This window comes from Sapajus apella, unplaced genomic scaffold (genome assembly GCF_009761245.1).
Source record: "Sapajus apella isolate SASKATOON/1434 unplaced genomic scaffold, GSC_monkey_1.0 scaffold35, whole genome shotgun sequence".
NCBI lineage: Eukaryota > Metazoa > Chordata > Mammalia > Primates > Cebidae > Sapajus > Sapajus apella.
This window is the reverse complement of record NW_022436975.1, coordinates 23,528,715-23,553,006: the sequence shown is the minus strand read 5'-3', so window position 1 is coordinate 23,553,006 and position 24,292 is coordinate 23,528,715. Positions and strand designations below refer to the sequence as shown.

The 24,292-nt window shown below is 37.1% G+C and overlaps 1 protein-coding gene across 5 annotated transcripts in view; it reads right to left on the bottom strand.

Moving 5' to 3' along the window:
• TERF1 (telomeric repeat binding factor 1) overlaps nt 1-24,292 on the bottom strand; it is a 39,212-nt gene that overhangs the window by 3,252 nt on the left and 11,668 nt on the right. Inside the window, exons 3-10 of one of the 5 annotated variants that reach the window (XM_032296334.1) lie at nt 22,024-22,145; nt 20,350-20,436; nt 17,062-17,211; nt 15,393-15,505; nt 12,073-12,132; nt 10,353-10,441; nt 4,039-4,089; nt 2,639-2,742 (exon numbers count right to left, since the gene is read on the bottom strand). In XM_032296334.1, coding sequence (XP_032152225.1) covers nt 2,639-2,742; nt 4,039-4,089; nt 10,353-10,441; nt 12,073-12,132; nt 15,393-15,505; nt 17,062-17,211; nt 20,350-20,436; nt 22,024-22,145 — 776 coding nt within the window. The remainder of the gene's footprint in view (nt 1-2,638; nt 2,743-4,038; nt 4,090-10,352; nt 10,442-12,072; nt 12,133-15,392; nt 15,506-17,061; nt 17,212-20,349; nt 20,437-22,023; nt 22,146-24,292) is intronic. The other 4 variants (XM_032296336.1, XM_032296337.1, XM_032296335.1 and 1 more) reach the window with 4 other exon arrangements.

Here is a 24,292-nt window from a genome sequence, read left to right as displayed (position 1 = left end):
ATGATTATGCCTTATTTTGCTTGATCTAAATGTTTTCAGGCTTTGCTTAATTTTACCTGTGACTGAAAGAGTCTTGGAAAAACATCATATGGAATAAGCAATCAGTCTGGAAAGTAAGGAAAGATTTATTTTTAAGTTTCGAGATTAAGTGGCCTAGTAATCACTGGTACCAACTCCTACTACTTTCTATAGCTAGAGTTGAATGAGTGACACAACTGACCAATCAGTGTCAGATCAGAAAGAAAACATAAGGGCAGTACAATTTCATAAAGTCTACTACTCTGCTTAAAACTTTCCATTTCCTCATTTTATACATTAAACTGATTGTACCAGATTCCATTCATGGTAATAGTTTAAGGGAAGAGTTTAAGGTGATCTATTCCTGGACATTAAACCTATAAAACCCATTTCTTTTGTTCTATTGCCGTTTATCTTGTATTTTCTCGAAAAATCAAAATCAATACAAAATCATAATAACTCCAGCCATGCCAATCGCCTGAAAAGATACAAAGAGCACATAACAAATTAAAACACACCAATCTTTTTCTTTCCCAAGGCTAGAAATTATATAACTTAAGATCTGAAAACTCTATGTCCATTCTAGAGAACAAATAATGCTTTTTAATGCCTTAAAATGATACTACTAACAGTAAAAGACAATACTGTTACAGTATTTCTCATTACATATTGTTAAGGGAAAAAAGTTTGAAAGGCATTTACTTTTCTTCTTTAATGGAATACATTTATAAAAGAAGGGCTCTTTAGTTCTGATAAGGAAGGAAGAAATATCTTTGTCTGTTTAACAGACCAATGCATCAAAAAGAAAACTGTCCAAGTAGACATAGGCTATTTCCATAAATCTTTTTAAAAAAACCTCAATACAAAATAAAATTAAGTCTGTCACTTATCTTCTAAAACAAGTATTCTAACAAAAAGCCAACAATGGAAAGCTAAAAAATAAAACCAGGAACTTGTGATAGCCACGGAATTCTTTTTTGGTATAGGAAATGGTGACAGATATTATCACTAATTATGTGGTTGATATCCTATATTTTGGCTTGAATAGAAGAAAAAAAACTGCTTTCTTTATATATATCCGTAAATAACACCTACAATCTCATTTGGAATGGCTGTGGAAAAACTACAGGAAAAGATCAGTTGTTGTATAAGGCAGACTTCTGGTTTCCAGTCCCGTATGTGAAGAGCTTGGAAATCATCACGCCAGTCCCCAGAAGAAAAAAGCTGTTGATCCAACTGAAAATCAGTAACTCTTCTTAGATACAACAAAGAACTAATGTCACATGGCAAACTGCTGCCCTAAAAACTAGAGAAGCAGAGAGGCAGATGAGCAGAAGCTCACAGGTGGAGCCAATACTGGTAGAAGCAATTAACTGAGGCTGAGGAACTGATGGAGGCTCAGTGTGGATAAGCTTGAGAGTTAAAAACTCCATGGGCCCAGTTTCAGAGGGACTCATAAACTTGCATGAGTTTTACTCCAGGAGCCCTAGCAGGTCTCAGGGTAAATATCAGACAAAAACTCCTTCCTGCTTCTGACAGCGGGAGGGGAAAAGCAGCCATTTTGAAATACTCCCCATTTCAAAATAAATCAGTAGAGCATTCTGGTCTCCTTAACAAAATCCTGCCCTCAAGAGAAACAATTTTGCCAGAACCTAACTGACTGAGGCTTTAAAAGAGCCTAACTTACCCGTGGAAATACTCAACCCCACCCCTCTCTAGCCTTCAAGTCTCACCCAAGAGGTGGTGTCTCAGGACACAGGCTTACTAAAAGAAAGAGACCTATGCATAGGACTCCAGAATGCTTCACCCCCCCTTATCTTACCAGCACATCAGTCAGGATCCTTGGTATTACAGCTAAAAGAGCTCCCTCAGACTCTTATTAAAGCAGTCACTAGGGAAACCCATAGACAACAAGAGAGAAAAAAACAAGACACTAGAGGAAATTTTATTTTATTATTATTTATTTATTTATTTTTAAGATGGGGTTTCACCATGATGGCCAGGCTGGTCTTGAACTCCTGACCTCAGGTGATCTATCCACCTCGGCCTCCCAAAGTGCTAGGATTACAGGCATAAGCCACCACACCCAGCTGGAAATTTTAACCTTTAACACCTACAGCTACAGCAAACGGTAACTCCTAGCCGGATAAACATAAAACCCCACATTAAAAGGTCACTTATCTCATTTCCTTTTACCTGATATATCATGTCTAGCTATCAGCAAAATATTATAAAAATGCTAAAAAGCAAAAAGCACAGTCTGAAGAGACAAAGTAAGCATCAGGACCACACTCAGATATGGCAGAGATTTTGGAATTGGATCCCTATTAGGAAAATTTAAATATCAAAGCTTATAATGTGAAGTTAAGTCCCACCTTACCTCTGATAAACAGATTTTATGATAGTATCACAATAATTCCAGATAGATGTCAGTATCAACACCCAACTTAAAACTTTTAAATGTGGGTGAAGAATTCCATTTTGAATAGGCAAAGATGGTAAAGGGTAAATATTTTATATTCAAGATTTTTGGAGGACTGAACAGAAATAATCACAATTATTCAAGTTATAACTTTAATGTCTGTCTAAGTGTTATCCAAGTATAATATAAAACAAATACCTGTCTTTTTCTAGCTCGATGTTTTTCAGGAGTCACCGGTTGACTTTCTGAAACAGGTATTCTACTTTCAGTGGCTCTTCTACTTTCTTTTTTCTTTTTTGCACCTAAAAGTAGAAAAGTAATGTGATAAATAGTTTCATATTAAAGAAAAAAGAGCAGTTATATTTTTAAAGGTTATCATGAAATTCCTTTTTTAAGCTATTCTAAGAAAAAATACTACAGGAATTGATCGACTTACAACCTATGCAACTTACGACCATTCGACTTTACGACCACAATTGCTAGCCACGGCTGCTCCGTGTCTGGCAGCGCAAATGTTGCCCAGCTGAGCGTACGACAGTGCAGACCAGCTTCCGGCAGCACTACCATCTCCCCGTGCATATAGCCTACTCAATTTACGACCAAATCGTGTTATGACCGGTCTGTCGGAACCGATCGTGGTTGTAAGTCGAGTGCTAGGTATATACATTTTTAATTTTTTCCTTCAAATCTGGAAGCAGCATGCTATAGTGCAAAGATCAGTCTTTGAAATCAGATGGAGAGTGTTTTGAGTCTTGATTCTTTTATATGTCTTTAAACAAGTCATTTCATATCCCTGAGCCTGTCTTTTCATCACCCGTTAAAAAAAAGGAAAAATATTTATTGTATAGGATCATTGAAATTTTCTTATGATAATGTTTTAAGAGTACTAAGAAGCATAATCCTTTCCTCACTCCTTTATTTATAGTTGGATAAGACAAGAAATATATTTAACTGAAAAGAAACAGAACTGTAATTATTGAAAAATGATAATTGTTTAGGCAGAAAACCTAAGAGAATCTACAAATAGAATGAAAAGATCAGTAAGATCAATACACAAAAAAGCAATAGGATTTCTATCCATTAGCAGCAAACAGTTAAAATATTTAATTACAACAATAGAAAGATACTATTTACAATAGCCACAAAAATCTAACATTCTTAGAGATAACTTTTTTTTTTAAAGAGATAAAGTCTCTCTCTTTTGCCTAGGCTGACGTGCAGTGGTATGATCATAGCTCAAACTCCTGGGCTCAAGTGATTCTTTTGCTTTATCCTCCCTCACCTCAGCTTCCTGAGTAGCTGGGACTGGGACTAGAGGCACATGCCACCATGCCTGGCTAATTAAAAAAATTTTTTTTTGTAAAAACATGGTTTCACTACATCGCCCAGGCTGGTCTCTTAATTACTGGGCTCAAGTGATCCTCCTGCCTCGGCCTCCCAAAGTGCTGGAATTACAGGTGTGAGCCATCATGTCATGGTCTTTTTGATAACTTCAGCAAAAGTGGTGCAATGTCTATATGTAGTAATTATAAAGCTGTACTATGTATATAAAACAGGTTGTGAGAAGCTTTACTCTCTCTTTCTCTCTCTCTACCTACCTACTGTTGGCCTTCTATATTTGCAGGTTCCACACTGTGGATTCAACCAACCTTGGAATAAAATATGCAGGGGGGAAAATGTACAATAAAAATGATACAAATAAAAATACAGTCTAACATCTATTTACTAGTTATTTATCATTTACATTGTTTTAGTTACTCTAAGTAACTTGGGGATGAGTTAAAGCATGTGATAGGCGGGTGCATAGGTCTATATGCAAAGACTATGCCATTTTATGTAAGGGATTTGAGAATTTTGGTATCCCTCTTGGGGTGGGGGAGGATGCGGGTACTGGAACCAACCCTCTGTGAAAACCAAGGGATGACTATATATATAAAAACATGTTAGAGAAGTATATTTTGTTCATTCATAGGAAAACTTAATATAATGGTGTCAGCTCTCTGTAAAATCATCTATTGTTAACAATGCAATTTCACATAAAATTTCAACAGGGTTCTTTGTATAATTTAATAAGATTATTCTAAAATTATGAGTTAAGGGAGGTAGTCCATCATTGGCTCTGAGCACCCCTGCAATTCTTGTTGAATGTACAAAAGCCTTAATCATCTCCTGATACTGTGCATTTTCTATAGCGAGTCAGATAGGCAATTAAGCAGGTCAAGGAAACCACAGCATGACCACCAGGCAACTGCTCTCTCTGGGAAAGGGTACTGGTTTGTTTGCTATTTGTTACAATGTTTTGTTGCTTACTCAAAAGTGCTGAGCCCTTGGCTCTGAATTTTCCTCAGCTGAAATACAACTTATTGCCTTCACAGCACACATTTAGGCCCGCTGCATAGTCCATAAGACTTAGGGTAGGGAAATCTGAACAACTACATCAATGCCATGTTGTTTGCTATGCCATAATAATCTGTCTTACTCTAACTCATTAAGTCTTGTTGTCTACCTTTTGTACCTATAAAGTAGTAGCAGGTTTACTGCTTATAAAGCCCTATGGCTAAGTTTTTTCCCTGATAATAGGGAAGACCAAAACACTAGAATAGTCAAGATACTCTTGAAGAACAGTAAGATTACCCTACTACAAAATGAGTTATTACAAAACTACAGTAACTGAAACAATATGGTATTGCTGCAGGAGTAGACCAAGAGACCTAAACATACATGGGATTTTGATATATATATTGGGTAGGTTCCAGTCAGGAAAATGGAAACCATGCTAACTCTGATGGAGAGATTTTAGTATTAGGAATGTTTAAACAGGTACTAGACGACTAATAAAGCAAAGAGGGAATAAATTAACATAAATATAAAGACAAATTCATAATTGTAGTTAGAAATTTTATCACTTCTCTAATTGATAGAACAAGTAGGCAGGAAATGAGTACGTATATGGAATACCTGAACAGCATTATTAAAAACTTGCCCTAATTGACATTTTAAACACTTCATTCAGCAATACCAGAATTCACATTCTTCTCTGTGCACATTCAAATGGACCAAGATAAACCGTACTACTGGCCATAAAACAAATCTTAAAAAAAAAAAAAAAAAAAAAAAAAAAAACTATGAAGCATATGCACAGACTGAAATAGAATTAAACTAAAAATCAGTAACAGAAAGGTATTTGGAAATTAAACAACTTCCCTCATAGGTCAGTAAAAAAATCTCTAAGGAAATGAAAAAATGTGTTTGAGCTGAAAATCTAACATGGAAAACAATGTTACAAATCTTGATTATATAAAATATAACCAAGAAAAATTGGTGATTGGTGGAAGAAATTTTTGCTAAGGTCAATCAACAGGCTAAAGTTGATTGACTAAAGTTGACTGATCTCTTAAAGCATTTCATATTCTTTATTTTACATAGATCATAAAGGTTACTGACAGATTTTCTGTGAAACCACCTTTATGTGAAGTACTGAATCCTTGTTTTACATTTTAAAAATTAAATGTAAATATATTTTAAAGTAACATATGTAACTTGATCATATTTTTCTAAAATTTTATTTGCTTTGAATCTACCCACTCTTCTATTGAAGCAGTCCATCTAAGCAATTAAAAGCCTGGGCTATGGAGGTGGCTCAAGCCTGGGCCGGGCGCGGTGGCTCAAGCCTGTAATCCCAGCACTTTGGGAGGCCGAGGCGGGTGGATCACGAGGTCAAGAGATCAATACCATCCTGGTCAACATGGTGAAACCCCGTCTCTACTAAAAATACAAAAAAATTAGCCGGGCATGGTGGTGCGTGCCTGTAATCCCAGCTACTCAGGAGGCTGAGGCAGGAGAATTGCCTGAACCCAGGAGGTGGAGGTTGCGGTGAGCCGAGATCGCGCCATTGCACTCCAGCCTGGGTAACAAGAGCGAGACTCCGTCTCAAAAAAAAAAAAAAAAAAAAATTTGGCTCCTGTTCTGTTCATATACTGTGTAACCAAAGACATTTTATTTACCTTTTTAAATCTCAGCTTCCTCATCTATATAATGGAGATGATTTAAGAAAAAAAAAAAAAGCACTGATCTCATAAGGTTGTTTTGAGGATTGAATGAGTTTACATATAAAAAGCTTTCAACTCAAATATTAATAATTTCACTCAATGATGGCGAGTTTTTCTGCACAGATGAAATCTGGATAATTTGGCTTTTTCTTTCAACTTTTCTGAATTAATTGATTTTTTTTCCCTAAGCACATGTCAATTTTACAACACAAAAATTAACTTTTGAAAACAAGGTGAGGGCTGGGAGCAGTAGCTCATGCCTGTAATCTCAGCACAATTACAGCAAGCAGACCGCTTGAGTTCGGGAGTTAGAGACCAGCTGGAACAACATGGCAAAACCCCATCTCTACAAAAAACTACAAAAAGGCCAGGCGTGGTGGCTCATGCCTGTAATGCCAGCAATTTGGGAGGCCAAGGCAGGCGGATTGCCTGAGGTCAGGAGTTCCAGACCAGCTTGGCCAACATGGTGAAACCCCATCTTCACTAAAAATTCAAAAATCTGCCGGGTGTGGCGGCACACTCCTGTAATCTTACCTACTCAGGAGGCTGAGGCAGGAGAATCACTTGAATCCTGGAGATGGAGGTTGCAGTGAGCCAAGACTGAGCCACTGCACTTCAGCTGGGGTGATAGAGACTTGTCTCAAAAAAAAAAAAAAAAAAAAAAAAAAGAAAACACACACACACACACACAAACTAGCAAGGTGTGGTGGCATGTGCCTGTGGTCCCAGCTACTTGGGAGGCTAAGGTGGGAGGATCACCCGAGCCTGGGGATATAGATACTGCAATGAGCCAAGATATCACCACTGCACTGAATTCCAGCCTGGGCGACAAAGTAAGACTCTGTCTCCAAAAACAGAAAAAGAAAAGAAAAAAAGGTTTAGCACAAACAAACTTATTACTTATTATCTGCAAACTATAAAGAGGGGGTACTTGGGTACCACTGAAGTACACTGGATTTTTTAAAGAAAACATACTTATTACTGATACCTAATAAAATGTGCTAAAACTCAAACCTCATAGGCTTAATAGCCACAGTCACTGTCAAGCCAGTCTACAATGAGTTTACAGTCTTCGAGTTTACTGATAAACCATGTTTTCTCTTTTTTTGAGATAGTCTTGCTCTGTCACCCAGGCTGGAGTGCAACCTCCACCTCCTGGGTTCAAGATAGACTCTCATGTGCCTCAGCCTCCCGAGTAGCTGGAATTACAAGCAGGCACCACCACACCTGGCTAATTTTTTCTATTTTTAGTAGAAATGGGGTTTCGTCATCTTATCTAGGCTGGTCTCAAACACCTGAGCTCTTCAGGCAATCCACCCGACTCAGCCTTCCGAAGTGCTATGATTATAGGCATGAGCCAGTGCACCCGACCTGTGTTTTCTTTTCTTTGAATTTCGTACTATTAAATTAAAAGTCTACAGGCCAGGCGCAGTGGCTTATGCCTGTAATCCTAGCACTTTGGGAGGCCGAGGTGGGTGGATCATCTGAGGTCAGGAGTTCAAGACCAGCCTGGCCATCATGGTAAAACCCCATCTTTAAAAAAAAAAAAAAAAAAAAAAAAAAAAGTCTACAAAAATGCTCACATTATTCTCATTTAAAATGATTCTTAGCCATCTTGCTGCAATAGGTGTAGAAAACCAATCTTGGAACTCCACCAATATTAGGCAAATAACTTTACTGAGTTTCCATTTCTCATCTTTAAAATTCAAATGATGTCTATAAATCTAAATATTTTAGAGCTGTATTTACAAATATTTGCTAATGGCTGCCCCGTCATCAGTCATCAGGTATGAACAAATTTATTCTATCTAACTGGAGATGGATTAAATAAAAAGAAAAAATAATTATTCTATGATATTTACTGCAGGCCTATCATTTGCCTGGCATCAAGATGGTACCTTTTGAGCATTGAAAAATAAACCTAATTTCATTATGTCTGTTATTTTTATCAATAAGTAGTTAGGCTTAGATCTATATCAAAAATCTGTTACCAGTTCAGTACCTAAAATATTAATGTGGGGTCAGTAAACATTTGTTAAATGAATATATACCCCCCCAAAAAAAAACTTGTAATCAAATTAAAATTGAAAACAATTATGGTCTGCTTTTAAGAAACTCTTTATTTTCTTTTTTGGGTATTGTTTATTTTTTGTTTTGGGAGGGGATTTTTTTTTTTTTTTTTGTCCTTCTACAACATTTAGAGGTTTTTTTTTTTTTTTTTTTTTTTTTTTTTTAATCTAGGAATGCCTTTTATAAAAAAATTTTAAATGCCATAAGGAGAGTATATAGATCGTATGTGTGTGTATATATATAATCAATCTTCATTATTCATGAATTCTACTTGTCTACCCAGTAAAATTTGTCTAACTCTAAAATCAATACTGTGGCACTTTTTAGAGTCACTGGTAGATATGTGTAAAGCAGCAAAAAATTTTGAGTTGTCAGGTACACACATCCACAGCTGAGGTCACACAAGGTAACACTCTGCCTTCGTTCAGCTCTCATACTATCAACAAGTGTCTTTCTCACAGTTTATCTAGTGACACATTTTTGCTTTCTGTTGGTGGTTTTGCTGTTTAAAATGGACCTCAAATATAGCAATGAAGTGCTATATAGTGTTCCTAAATTCAAGAGGCTGTGATGTGATTTACAGAGAAAACGAATGTGTTATATAAGCTTCACTCAGGCCTGAGTAATATAGTGTTGTTGGTAGTGATTCATTGTTAATGAGTTAACAATAATTAAAAGTCTTTAAACAGAAACACACATAAAACAAGGTTATGTACTGATTAGTTCACAAAAATGCTGCGACCATAGGCTTGTAGAAACATAACCCTTTAATTCCCCTAGGAGTAATGATTCAGTATTTGCTAATTCAACACTCTCAGACTTTATAAAACCTAACTACTGTGAATAACGAGAATGAACTGTAGTTAGTCCTTCAGAAAAGTAACTACAGTCACGCATTGCTTTACAAGGGGGATACACTGAGAAATGGGTCGTTGAGTGATTTTGTCCTTACGTGAACGTTATAAGAGTGCACTTACACAAACTCAAATATATATTTTTTATATAGAAATGAAAATATATACTTATATTTTCATATAGAAAACTCACAGTTCCCAGTTCCATTGATAATTATCAATCATTTCCCCCACTTGATATGCAATGCCAATATCAAGTGCCACATTATCAAGATTCTACATATGCTCCATTACATTATTACAGGACCACCATCCTATATGCAATGTAGTCTTTGACTGAAATGTCATGATGTGCCATATGACTGTTTGAAGTTGCTGAATACAGTCAAGGTAGAAAAGCAGTATACTTCTATAGTAAAAGAACTCTAAGCTAGACAATCAAAATAGCTAACTTTCTTTTTTTTTTTTTTTTTTTGAGATGGAGTTTCGCTGTTGTTGCCCAGACTGGAGTGCAATGGCATGATCTTGGCTCACCGCAACCTCCGCCTCCTGGGTTCAAGCAATTCTCCTGCCTCAGCCTCCCGAGTAGCTGGGACTACAGGCACGCACCATCATGCCCAGCTAATTTTTGTATTTTTAGTAGAGACGGGGTTTCACCTTGTTGACCAGGATGGTCTCGATCTCTTGACCTCGTGATCCACCCACCTCAGCCTCCCAAAGTGCTGGGATTATAGGCATGAGCCACCGTGCCCGGCCTTAAAATAGCTAACTTTCTAAATTAAGCACTTACACCACCTCAATTAACTCTATGAAGTCAAAACTCTGTGCTTCAGCTTTCTGAAGTGTGTGTTTTTTTGTGTTATAGTGGTAAGGTCAATGGGGAGATTGTTTGAGGACACATCAATTCTCCCCTTCTAACACGGTCATAACAGTACTCACTTTGAAGAGTTCCTACTCTTCTTTCTTTACTAAGGTCTTGTTGCTGGGTTCCATGCTTCAACTTAGATAAGAAAAGATTCTTGTGAGACCTAAAATAAAATATGAAAGCTTGTGATTGGTTCTAGAAAGATTAGTAAAGCAATGGAAAAAAGGGTAAATGATTTGCCTTAATCTGTTCTAGGATCTTCTATTAATACTTTGGCCCACTTCCTTTGGTGCTCTCCCTGCTTAGTGCCCCATCTTAACCTGTGGCCTCTTAAGGTTTCTGTTGCCTCTCTCATCTTTCTCCATGTCATCTGCTTAGCAGAAATCAAGATGTTTTTTGATGCCTCAGAAGGAGGCAAAAACCAAAAAAATAAAAAACAAAAACATAAAACTCTTTTGGCCTTCCAATTAAATACATCAAGGAAACAAAATCCTTAAACTACAAAGCATTAGCTTTCATTTCCCCAAAGACAAATTCCAAAATTCCTTTACAAAATGGCAGATATCACTTGATTATCTTTACAGTTTCCCAAGAGTTTTAAAAGGTGAGGCTGTTTGGAAACACAGGAAGTGGCATTGTTTTTTGAGAAAACCCTGCCAAGTTGGTAGTATATTAATCAGTTTTATGAAGGAGCAAACTAAGATTCAAAAAGCAGTTCACCTAAGCTTAGGCAGCTGTATTAACTCCACTTAAAATGTAGGTTCTTTTAGCTATACTTTTATCCCTATGGATACTGTATGTCACCAGATATCCTTTCTTTCTTCCCCTCTCTCCCTCCTTCACAAGACTTTCTATTGTCCTTTCTGGAATGTCATTCTCAACCTCATTCCTCCCCTCCTTGCCTTGTCAAAAATCCAGCTTTCCCCTGGGGAAAACATTTCTCTCCTTGGTAGCCTTCTCTAGTAGAGATTGGTTTAATCGTCCACCCTCCACAAATTACAGGACTCCAGAGACAGCAGTTTTCATTTCCTAATGAATGCCACTTCCAAGGTCCTGTTTCCATAGAAACTTCAGCCTTGAGGCTTCGTGCCACTGAGATGTATCACCTTCAATCATTCTTCACAGCCATTCACCATCCTTCGAAGCACTTCTTCATCATTCGCAGATCTTTCTCTACACCTAAGTGCTGCTATTATGACTTATGTCAGTGTTCTCACGGACAATTCACATACCACTCTGACTTCTCAATTCCTCATGTCCAATCACCTCCACCACACCAAGTCAGCCACCCCCTCCCATGGTTCCACTTGTGATTCCAACTGTTCTATCTTCGAAATCATTCATGCAGACTTTCTGCTCTCTGGACATGTTACATTGTCTGTCACAGCAATTCTAGTAGATTGAATAGTTTTTCAAGAAAATTTCATAAAATTGGCATTTGGGACATTCATTAGAAATGTAATCCCCATCCCTTTCCTGCCCCAGTATTGTATCTTTGTTTCTATGACAGATAAGAGTTTACTAAACTTCTGTTTTAAGCTCAAGAACTCCCTATATGTGTACTTCGATAGTGGCTTTGTAGAAGCAATGTGAAACAACCCACTCTCAGAAGCGGGTCTCTATAATTTGGAATTTCAAGATATCTCAGAGTTGCGAATATATATTGGGCTAAGTAGGACACTGAGATATTCTTTAAATTGTACCATTTATGTGGCAGTTATTATATTAGGTCTGCATGAATTGCTTCAATCAAAGATTTGAAAGACAAAGAAGAAAAATGTCAATTTACTTCACCTCAATAAGGATACTGTACCCTCTGAGGATTCAGTTACCGCAGACTGTTTGTCACTAACACTTTAAAAGAAGAAAAAATTTTAAGAATGTAAACAAAAGAAACTTTTCATAAGGATAGTATTTTCCACAGTCAAACCATATTTCAATTTTTCAAAAATAACTTTGGAAAGAAACCTTGATAACATTGGGACATACATGGTGCATTACAACATGGCTAATTTTTGTCCAAACATGCTTATAAGAGGTATTAAATCAAGCTCCTCCAAACATAAGCATAATTAATGCTGTAGTCAAGCATTTGTAATAACACTCTTTCAATCTTCTATGGTACTTTATTTCCATGAATTTAAGTTTTTAAAACTGCTTTATTAAGGTATAACTGATACCTAAAAAGCACATGTTTGAAGTTTATAATTTGATGGGTTCAATTTTAATTTATTGTTCTCCCCACCAGAGTCCAAATGAACTTTGGGGAATTGATCAATTTCCCCTTTGTTATAGTTAAAATAGTTTCCACAAACACGGCATGATTATTTGCACCTCCATGCTTTCACTGGTACTATCCCTCTCTCCTAAAATGGTATTTCCTCTTCTGTCTGTAAAAATCTTAACCATCCTACAAAAGCCCCTGCTCAACACTAGTTCCTCCATGAAGCTGTCCATCTCAATTATTAAATATTGTGCTAGATATTTTAAGTAACCTAGAGATGATTTAAAGTATATGGGAGGATGTATGTAGGTTATATGCAAATATTACACCTTTTTTTTTTTTATGAGACAGGGTCTCTCCAAGGGTTAGACAGGCTGGAGCAGAGCTTACTGCAGGCCTCCTGGGCTCAAGTGATCTTCTCACCTAAGCCTCTCAAATAGTCAGTACTACAGGCATGTACCACCATGCCTGGTTAATTTTTGTAAAGACAAGTTTCTGCATGTTGCCTAGGCTGATCTCCAGTGATCCTCATGCCTCAGCCTTTCAAAGTGCTGGGATTATAGGTATGTGCTACTGTTCCTGGCTATTACACAATTTTTGTAAGACACCTGAGCATCCGTGGATTTTGGTAGTCATGGGTTATAGATGTCCTAGGACTAATCCCCTTCAAACACCAAGGGATAACTGCATACACTTTATCAGAGCAAAATATTTATTTCATCTAGTCTTCATAACATAGGGGTTTCAATTTTTCTACCATTTGACCTCACAGTCACGCTTCTGATTCTATACTTGCTTCACGTGAATCCTACTGGTAACCATCCTGATACTGGTGATTTGATGCTTTATTTGTCCTGGTTCTGCTTCCAGGATAGTTTTGGTATTTGCTTGATTCTTTATCTTTAACCTGTTTCTAGTTTTAGTTTTGTTCCCTGTAACTAGTGTACAGTAAGTTCTAATACATGCCTGGTAATGAATTAGGCAACAAGAATACCAAGCTAATTAAGATGCTTCAAAGCTAATTAAGAAACTTCAAATAATTCTCAATCTCGTAAAAGCATCAGATAGGTAAACAGATAAGTTACTAATGAAGATGAGTCCTTTTATAGAGATATATGCTATAAAAGCACAAAAGTAACAACTCTGATGAGAGAGCTGGGCAAGACTTCATACAGGTGATCTCTGAGATACATTAAATGTCAAGTAAGAGCCTGCCATGGAGAGAATAAAAAGGAATTCAAATAGAAGGAACAAAGCAAGGGTAGAGGTATGAAAACTTCTAACATTATAAGATCAGGGAGAAGTTCTGTGCTGCTAGAAAGTACCATGTATGTGGGCAGAGGGGTTCATGCTTAGGGATAAGACTGTAGATGAAAAAAAAATACAAAGGGTCTATGTAAGGCTTTATAAGCCATGCCAATAAATTCTGACTCATCTAGTAGGAAATAGGAGGCAAAAGGTTTTTAAGCTGAGAAGTGATCTAAAGAGATTTAATTTTGTGGAAGCTAACGCTGGAGGTTATGTCAAGGATGGATTTGAATGGTACAAAGCTATATAAATGATAATAGATTGGAGAAGCATTTCTGAGGTGGGTTCTTAACACCTGGAGAGACAACTGGATGTGTGAAGTTAAAGAGGCAGGGTGCAGAGAGGCAAATGAGAACATGAAGAGTTCTGTTTGGTACACATGGATTGCACTGTATTTGTGTCTAGGAGAGCACCTGAAATAAGTGGGTAGTGCTATATAAGAAGAGTCCTTCCAAAGGAAGTGTGCTCATCATTATCTGTAAGAACCATGGCATTAGCAGTATTATTGTGAGCAAGATGGCTTGGCCACAAGAATGTATTGGGTATTAGTATCATTAAACTTTGATTTTCTAAACAAAATGAAGTAATTGGGCCAACAAAAATGGAATCTCTACTTCTTAAACTGGATTTTAGAAATAAACAGTACATCAATGGGAAAGAAGACTTTAGTACAGCCTTTGGAGAGACGAACCAGTGAGGAACAGGTCATGCTTTGACAGGCAGGAACAATAGGAGGGACCACTGTAAGATGACAAAGCCTCAGTCCTGAGATGTGACAAATGCAGTATAGATCCAACTTGAACCACAATCTCCACCTCTAAATAAGTAGTTAAGATGGGGTCCCTGCAGCACTTAAGTCATGGTCCCAAGAAGAAAGAGTAATATTACATCCATTTCCTACCACAGGGATTTGATTATCTGGCCTTGGTTAAGGGTAGAAGAACAGAGAAAATAGATCATGAGTTCAATAGAAAGGAAGATCTTTACAATGTTAGCGTTCTATCTTCAATAGGGGAAGATAAGCTTCTAAAGCAAAAGACAAAAATCACCCCTGAAAATCTCTAAAGAAAAAATAAGTTTGGAGACTTAACAACTGTCTCTCAATATATAGGACTGACACAACCTGTTTTCCTCCAGTATTAAAGCAAATCACTATTTCTTCAGTTGAGCACTGGATGCAGCAGTGAGCTTACCCTTAGAGAAGATACGTGAATAATATCTTAAAATACTAGGCTCGTAGTACAGTGAAACATGAATCACATAAGGAGAACATGTAAAACCTAAAAACAACTAAGGGGCACAGGATTCACAACTCACCCTTGTTCCTGAGCATACCCTCAGTGAGAATGGTAAATTATCCACATTAAACTGTAATATTTTCTTATTTTCTACTTTTGCTTAGTATATATAATTTGTACCGGTCATTAAATAACTCTACAGTATTCCATATACCTAAATGTTACTCATCAGCAAGATAACATACTACTCAATAATTATTTTTAATAAAAAGATTTGCATCAATTTTACAGAAAGACAGAACATTCGTAAGACAAAGAATATACTAATTGATTAAATTACAAACCTTTTTCTTGTATCCAAATTAGCTTCAGTTTCCATTTCAACATCATTACCATTAGGTTTATCTTGAGAAGTTATTGTTCTTGCTCTTTTACTTTCTACTACTTTTGCTGCTGCCTTAAAAAACGGTGTGTGTGGAGGTAGGGGGATAGGAAGAAATGCATTAAGCCATTTTAAAGAAATAGCATTAAAGTAAGCCTCGTAATTCTTTGATAGTCATTGCCAATGTATTTGTTCACAGGCCAATAAAGGGCACTGTGTTGTTATTTTCACCAATAATTATGACACTGCCAGCAGCTACATTAGCTATCTGCCTGGCTTATCAGCATTATGAAGGTGGTTTTTCCTTGTAAATATATTTGATAGACGCAACACTCTCTAGGCAATTTTAAGAGAAAAGGCTGCATGAAAAAAATGAATAAAAATTCTAGATATTTTGAAATAAAAATTATCTCAAATCAATCAAGATGCTTCACTATAATAACACCGTCAACTTACAACCTCCTGGGCTCAGGTGATCTCCCACCTCAGCCTCTCAGGTTGCTGAGACTATAGGCGTCTGCCACTACACCTGGCTAAATTTTTGTATCTTTTTGCAAAGATGGAGTTTTGCCATGTTGCCAAGGTTAGTCTCAAACTCCTGGGCTCAAGCAATCCACTCATTTCCGCCTCCCAAAGTACGGGGATTACAGGCATGAGCCACTGCGCCTCACCAGAAATGTCTTTTTTTTTGAGACAGGATCTCATTTTGTCACCCAGGCTGGAGCGTGGTGGCTGAATCTCAGCTTAATACATCCTCAACCTCCCAGGTTCAAGCGATCCTCCTACCTCAGCCCCACCAAGTAGCTGGGACTACAGGCATATGCCACCATGCCCTGCTAAGTTTTTTGTAGATAAGGGGTTTCACCATGTTATCCAGGCTGGTCTGGAACTCCTGAAGCCTGGCCTCTCAAAGTGCTAGGATTATGGGTGTGAGCCACCACGACTGGCCTAGAAACTTAAAAGCCCCATCTTTCATGCAATTCTACTTTTCTCCCAAAATGTATTTAAAAACATCTTTAAAATTTACTTAAATTAAAATGAATATTTTCTTTTGCTTATTTCTTATTTTCAATTCATTCTAAGTTTTTCCCTCAACTTTTTCTTTTAAAAAGTCTCCTAAACTAATTTTGAAAAATTACAAAAATACTACAAAGACCACCCATAAATCTTTTAATTAGGTCCACAAAATGTAACATTTTATCACCTTCTTCTACAAAACCACAGCGAAAAATTCTGGTTTTTTTTTTTTTTTTTTTTTAATCTCACTCTGTCACCAAGCTGGAGTGCAGTGGCATGATCTTGGCTCACTGCAACCTCTGCTTCCTGGGTTCAAGAGATTCTACTGCCTCAGCCTCTCGAGTAGCTGGGACTACTGGCGCGCACCACCACGCCCAGCTAGTTTGTGTATTTTTAGTAGAAACAGGGTTTCACCATATTGGTCAGGATGGTCTCAATCTCTTGACCCTGTGATCCACCCGCCTCGGCCTCCCAAAGTGCTGGGATTATAGGAGGGCGCCACTGCACCCAGTAGATTCTTTTTATTTTTAAGGACTACTATTTCAAGTATTCTTCCCTATTAAAACATTTCCTTTAAGTCTATTATTAGAGTCACTCTTGAACAATACGTATACCTTCATTAGAAAGGTTGATGATTTTTCACTTAGCACATAATTCACATAACTCTTAATTTTCTCCATCATGTGGTTGTAACTGAAGTGTTGAAAAACAGAATGGTATGTATCTTTCTGAGAGATTATCATAAGCAATTTCCTTTTTAAAGGCTAAAGAAAACAGAAGAAATTTATTAACATAAATCACATAAAGTTACAGACACAATAATTTTTGTCATATATTATTTAATTGAAAAAATCACTTTATAAACTCAGAGACACAAAAGATTTTTAAAATTAAGTTTTAAATGACATGCCAATGTACTTTTTTCTAACTTCTTCTGGCCTCTGCCTCATTTAAAAAAATATTTTATATTTCAGACAGACGCAAAAAGTTAAGTATTATAAACCTCAGTATCTATCACCCAGTTTAAGAACTAAAACATTATCAACGTGGTTAAAATCCGTTTACTACCATAATCTGATTGTATCCCCTTTCCTCTCACTGTAACCATTACCCTGAATTAAAAAATTTTTTATCATTCCCATGAATTCCTTTACTTGCACTACATACGAATATATCCACAAATAATACGTGGCATTGCATAGCATGGTTTTAACTTTAAACAAATGGTGTCTTACTATGTGTATTCTTCTGAAACTTGCTATTATTTTACTCAACTTTATGTTTATATTTATCCATGTTGATCTGATATTCCTAGAAATATTTTTACCTCTGTAATGTACTACACTGATCAAAAACATCACTTATTCATCCATTCTTCAAGCCTATTGAGGGATTTAGGCTATTTGCAATTACTGCATTGCTCTTAGGCATTTTTTAAACATTATCTTCTGTGCATTGTATATGTTTTTCTTAGTAACTCTTTCAATGCTGGCTGCACAATAAAAGCTGTAGAACTTTAAAAAAATTCTTAGGCTTGATCCCAGACCAATTGTCTCAGGAAGGCCTGGGTTTTTTTTTTTTTTTTTTTTTTTGATGCAGAATCTTGCTCTGTCGCCCAGTTGGAGTGCAGTGGCACAATCTCAGCTCATTGCAACCTCTGCCGCCCGGGTTCAAGTGATTCTCCTGCCTCAGCCTCCTGAGTAGCTGGGACTACAGGTGTGCGCTACCATGCCTGGCTAATTTTTTTTGTATTCCATAGAGACGGGGTTTTACCATGTTGGCCAGGGTTATCTCAATCTCCTGACCTCGTGATCCTCCCGTCTTGGCCTCCCAAAGTGTTGGGATACAGGTGTGAGCCACCGCGCCCGGCCTGTTTTTGTCTTTAAAGCTTCAGTTTTAAAAAAGTGCAGTTAAAAGTGAAACCAGGGTATTATCTAGAAGTAGAATTGCTGGAATACATGCTTAGATTTTGCACCAGGGGTGGGCTTCACACCTCGAATTCCAGCACTCTGGGAGACCGAGGTGCGTGGATCACAAGGTCAGGAGTTCAAGGAGTTCGAGATCACCCTGGCCAATACTATGGTAAAATCCTGTCTCTACTAAAAATTCAAAAATTAGCCAGGCATGGTGGCACGCGCCTGTAGTCCCAGCTACCCAGGAGGCTGAGGCAAGAGAATTGCTTGAACCTGGGAGGAGGAGGTTGCAGTGAGCTGAGATAGTGCCACTGGACTCTAGTCTGGGTGACAGAGTGAGACTCTGTCTCGCCCCCCCAAAAAAAAAAAAAAAAAAGATGTTGTTAAAATGCTCTCCCACAGAAGTACCAATTTACAGTCTTGAAAGAAAGTTATGGCAGGCAGTACAATCATTTCTCAAATTTTTGAGACAACTATTGGTATTCTAAGACATTTTAACCGATGCCAATCTGAGAGATGGGAAGTAGTGTTTCAATATATTACTTAATATTGCCCTAATAAGGCAACATTAATACTAGTGAGGTTAAGCACTTATCTTAACCTCTTAATGCTTCCTGGTCATAAGTTTTTTTTTTCTGGGAGGTATAAGCAGAGTAGAATTTTCAGTAGTCTCATCATGCTATGGGGAAAATATAAGGGCAGGAAACCCAACAGACATATCAGACTACTGGCTGAAATTTCTGGAGGGTTATAGCCCAGGGACAGGGTCAAATTAGAGACAGACAAAGCCTGTCCAACCTACTCTAAACTAGGCCCAGGTTCCTTACTGGATTAAGGTAGTCACTCTCCAACTCTATCTACTAGTGTATCAAAAGATGCTCAGTCTGATTATTCATCAGGGAAACAAATTAAAATCCAATGTGATAGCATTACATATTTGCCTGAATGGCTAAAATGAAAACCCAGAGGTTAGGTCTGTGGAGCAACTAGAATTCTTTCATACTACTGGAGGAATTCATATAGCTACTTTGGAAAACAGTTTGGCAAAACTAAAGGTATGTACATACTCTACTAACACTGAGTATGTACATATCTTATGACTCGTCAATTTGACTCCTCAAATAAACCCAAAAGAAATGCATACATTTGTTCCATAAAATGCACAGGGGAAAAAAAAATTGCACTTCTACTGAACACATACAGACTTTTTTTGTCTGTATTTTTTTGTTCCGAAATAATACAACTGTTTACATTGTAAAAGTTATTATACATAATCTAGAGATGATTTAAAGTATGTAGAAGGATGTACATATGTTATATGCAAATACTACACTATTTTATCATTTATTTTTAGAGACAGGGTCTTTCTCTGTTGCTTAGGCTGGAGTGCAGCAGCAGCACCATAGCTCACTGCAGCATTGACTTCCTGGGCTCAAGCAATCCTCCCACTTCAGGGCTACAGTAGTATGCCACCATACCTGGCTAATTTTTAATTTTTTTTGTTGAGAACAGGGTCTTGCTGTGTCATCCAGACTGCTCTTGAACTACTGGCCTCAAATGATCCTTCAGCCTTAGCCTCCTAAAGGACTGGTATTATAGGCATAAGCCATTACACCTGGCCTCTTTTTACTTTTTTAATGTGACTACTGCAAAATTTTATTTATCTTTCATTATTTACTTATTATTTATTTAATTTTTTGAGAGATGAGGATCTCCCCACGTTGACCAGGCTAGTCTTGAATACCTGAGCTCAATGGATTCTCCCACCTCAGTCTCCCAAAGTGCCGGAATTATAGGTGTAAGCCACCACATCCAGCTTACTAAAAAATTTTAAATCACATATGTGACTGGCATAGTCTTTCTATTGCACAGTATTATTCTATACTGTTTAAAAGATAAAGCAATTCTTTTCTCCTCCAATTTTCTTTCAGTTTTCCTCATTTTATATAAATACTTCTAAAATTCTATGGCTGGAATTTAAACAATTACCGCGTAAGAATTTGGATCACCAAATATTCTTTCAAAGACTTCTTCTGCTTCCTTAAAGTTCCCGTTTTCCATACAAACAGCTATAGCCTAAAAGATGAAAAATACCAACCTCAGACTGCATTTAAAAATATCTAATAGTTAATTATTAAAATAACTCAGAGAAGTCTGAAATCCTTTACTGAAAACATTTTTATGTAGTTTAATAATTTAATTTGATAAATGATACAAATGCTTTTTAAAGACAAAGTAAGTGTGGCTTGAAATGACATGAAAATGTTGCATTGGTCCCATGTACCTTTACTCATAAATGCTCAGAATTCTATCTCTAATTTAGACCAAATTAAAAGTATGTGTTAATAAATAAATTAGAAGCCATACCATGTACATTTAGGACCAACCTAAATATTAATTTTGAGTAAAAGGAAAATGAGAGGAGGTAAATGATGTTTGTAATAATTAGGATACATAAAATTTGCTAGTCAGAATTTCTGGAAAATTTCTAATACAAACGTAAGAAGCTAGATGTTTTTGAATGACCATTTTTTTTCCTGCATTTTTGGTAATATGGTAAGGCAGGACCATCATTACCATCTGTGTAGCTATGTAAACTTGGTAAGCCACTTAGCTTCTTGGTGCCCCAGTTATCTTATATGTAAAATGGTGGAAACAACAGTACCTATTTCATAGGATTGTTATGAGGATGTAAGAGTTCTATGTGAAAGAGTTTAGAACAGTGTCTGGCAAACAGTAGGCAATATATTAAATGTTTGTTATAAACTTTGTTGCCCATTCAACTTTATAGTAGTATATTAACAAAGACTTGCTTCCTCTAGCCGCCCAAAAGACTGTAATAACATGACAAATCTCTTTGCCCTGGGTTGAATTCATAAAGGAAGCTGTCATTTTTCTGCCCATTTTCTTCTCTTCAGGTCCTAATACTACTTGACAATCACCACCCTAATTCTTGGGAAGGTGGGGAACAACCTGGGTTTTCTTTTCTATCCTGTAAAGAAATGTTTAAAATTCTCAAGAGAAAAAGTTTATTTAAATAAATAAAAATAGTAGGTAAGAAAGTACCTACTATTTGCTTTGACTGCTAGCTATTATATCTTTGACTAACTTTTTTGGGTTACTCACTGTCTACTAAAATTCTCCCTATATGGTTAAAATTTTACACACTCTTGATCATAAAAATCTAAAACTTACCATTAATTAAAAATATTACTTTTTTCATAATCTTTAAATATCAACTGGGAGAGCACAAACCCCTGGTTTTAAAATTTTCTACAACATGGAAGCAACATATACTTAAGTATGGAACATTAAGTTCCAAACCCCAGTGCTCATGTTAAGACTACAAACCAAAGGTCAAGTTTCTGAAGAGAAAGAATACATTAGCCGGGTGCTGTGGCACACACCTATAATCCCAGCTCTTAGGGAGGAAGAGGTGGGAGGATACCTTGAGCCCAGGAGTTCGAGACCTTGCCTGGGCAATATAGTGAGACCCTGTTCTCCACAAAAAGGAAAAATAAAAACTAAAAAGATAAGAAAGAATACATTAAATTTTACTATTGCTCAACTTCCACTAGGTTCCTCTTAATTTCTTTCAGGTGTTAAATGTTCTTATCTTCTAGCAATACAATAATTATAAGCATAAAAGTAATTTATTCATACCTGAACTTCCATTAAATTCTGTATTTCTTCGTGAAGTTTGTCATGTTCCTTTTCAATCGAACCCCAAATCATCAGGGCTGATTCCAAGGGTGTAATTCGTTCATCATTTTCAAACTGTGCATCTTTTAAAAACAGAACAAAAATAAGTAGCTCAGAAAGATAAATAGAACTTTGTCAGTTTTTAATAGTGCATTCCTTTAAATATTTACTGAGTATATACTATGTACTAGGTATTATTCTTGTTTATACTAGTTTAGAGAAGTGATTTTATTTTCTAAGTTAATTTGCTCATTAAGATCAATTTCAAATGGAAAAAGGTTGATGAAATTATAAACATTTGAAGATTTGCTTTAGAAAAATATGAATTTTAAGAACTAAAGTAAACTATTTTACATAACATGCCACAGCAACAGAATTCTTAAGTGGTTCTTAAGTCCAATACATTATAAAAAACCTCAAGATAGTTCAGTTTTTTCATCTACATAATAGTGACAATAAATACTATCTCATAGAATTTATGTGAATATATAACGAGATAATAGTTTACTCTTCTTAAGCTTTCCTAAAACAACTGTGATCAAGTTATTTGGAACAAAGACCTACAACAGTTGATAACTAAATAGCAAATTATACACCAACAACCCATTCGGACATTCAAGAACCTTCACTATGATGTCTTACATGGCTAGCACCTACAGTCTACAAGTCATTCAATAAATATTTATTGGCCGGGCGCGGTGGCTCACGCCTGTAATCCCAGCACTTTGGGAGGCCGAGGCGGGTGGATCACGAGGTCAAGAGATCGAGACCATCCTGGTCAACACGGTGAAACCCCGTCTCTACTAAAAATACAAAAAATTAGCTGGGCGTGGTGGCGCGTGCCTGTAATCCCAGCTGCTCAGGAGGCTGAGGCAGGAGAATTGCCTGAACCCAGGAGGTGGAGGTTGCGGTGAGCCGAGATCGCGCCATTGCACTCCAGCCTGGGTAACAAGAGCGAAACTCCGTCCCCCAAAAAATAAATAAATAAATAAAAAATAAATATTTATTGACCACTCACTATATATAGGCACTCACCTAAAAACTTGGGAGTGTCTCGGCCAGGCGCGGTGGTTCACGCCTGTAATCCCAGCACTTTGGGAGGCCGAGGCAGGTGCATCACGAGGTCAGGAGTTCAATACCAGCCTGGCCAACACAGTGAAACCCCAATTCTACTAAAAATACAAAAATTAGCCGGGCATGGTGGTACATGCCTGTAGTTCCAGCTACTTGGAAGTTGGAGATAGGAGAATCGCTTGAACCCAGGAGGTGGAGGTTGCAGTGAGCAGAGATCGCCTAACTGCACTCCAGCTTGGGCAACAGAGTGAGACTTCATCTCAAAAAAACAAAACAAAACAAAACAAAAATACTTTGAGTGTCTCAGTGGATAAGACAAAATCCCTCTTCTTATGATGCTTACATGCTAATGGGAAAGACAATAAATTGGTAAATAATACAATTTCAGAGTAGCAGGGGCTAGAAAAAAGAAAAAAGGTACTGGAAATGAAGAACGGTAGGGGAGGGGAAAGCTCTTTCAGACGGGTTAAACGCGAGGAAGTGACAGTGGAGCTGAGAAAAGCATAATGTGAAGCAGAAGGAATAGTCACACGAAGATCTGGAGGAAATACATTCCAGAGGGAATGGCAAGTGCAAAGATTCCGAGGAGGAGTTTGATGTTCAAAGGGCAGAAAAAGCTAGATGGGGGCGTGCGTCTGTAGTCTCAGCTGCTCGGGAGGCTGAGGTGGGAGGACTGCTTGAGCTAGAAGTTTGAGGTCTCAGTGAGCTATGATGGTGCCACAGGACTCCAGCTTAGATGAGAGCAAGACCCTACCTTGAAAAAACAAAGGGCAGGAAAAAGGTCAGTGGGCAAGTCGGATGAATTCTATTAGAGAGATGATGGAAGAGGTAAGCAGTTATCTGTTTCGGAACTTATTTTGAATGTAGAATAGAACTTGCTAATGGATTGCATGTGGAGCATGAGGAAAAAATGGAAGACTCGGGTTTTAACAATTGGATAAATTGTGCTGATGTTTACTATCATAGGAAGCCTGGGTGAGGACCAAGTTTATGAAGTTGTATATGGAAATCAAGAGTTCTATCTGGTAAACTATGGTTTATTTTCAAAATAATGCTAATGCTTTCATTTTGCCTCGACTACCTTTCCCCCCATTTCCCCCACCCCCATATCTGAGGATGTCGCCAGAACCATTTTTATACTTTCTGACAAAACCTA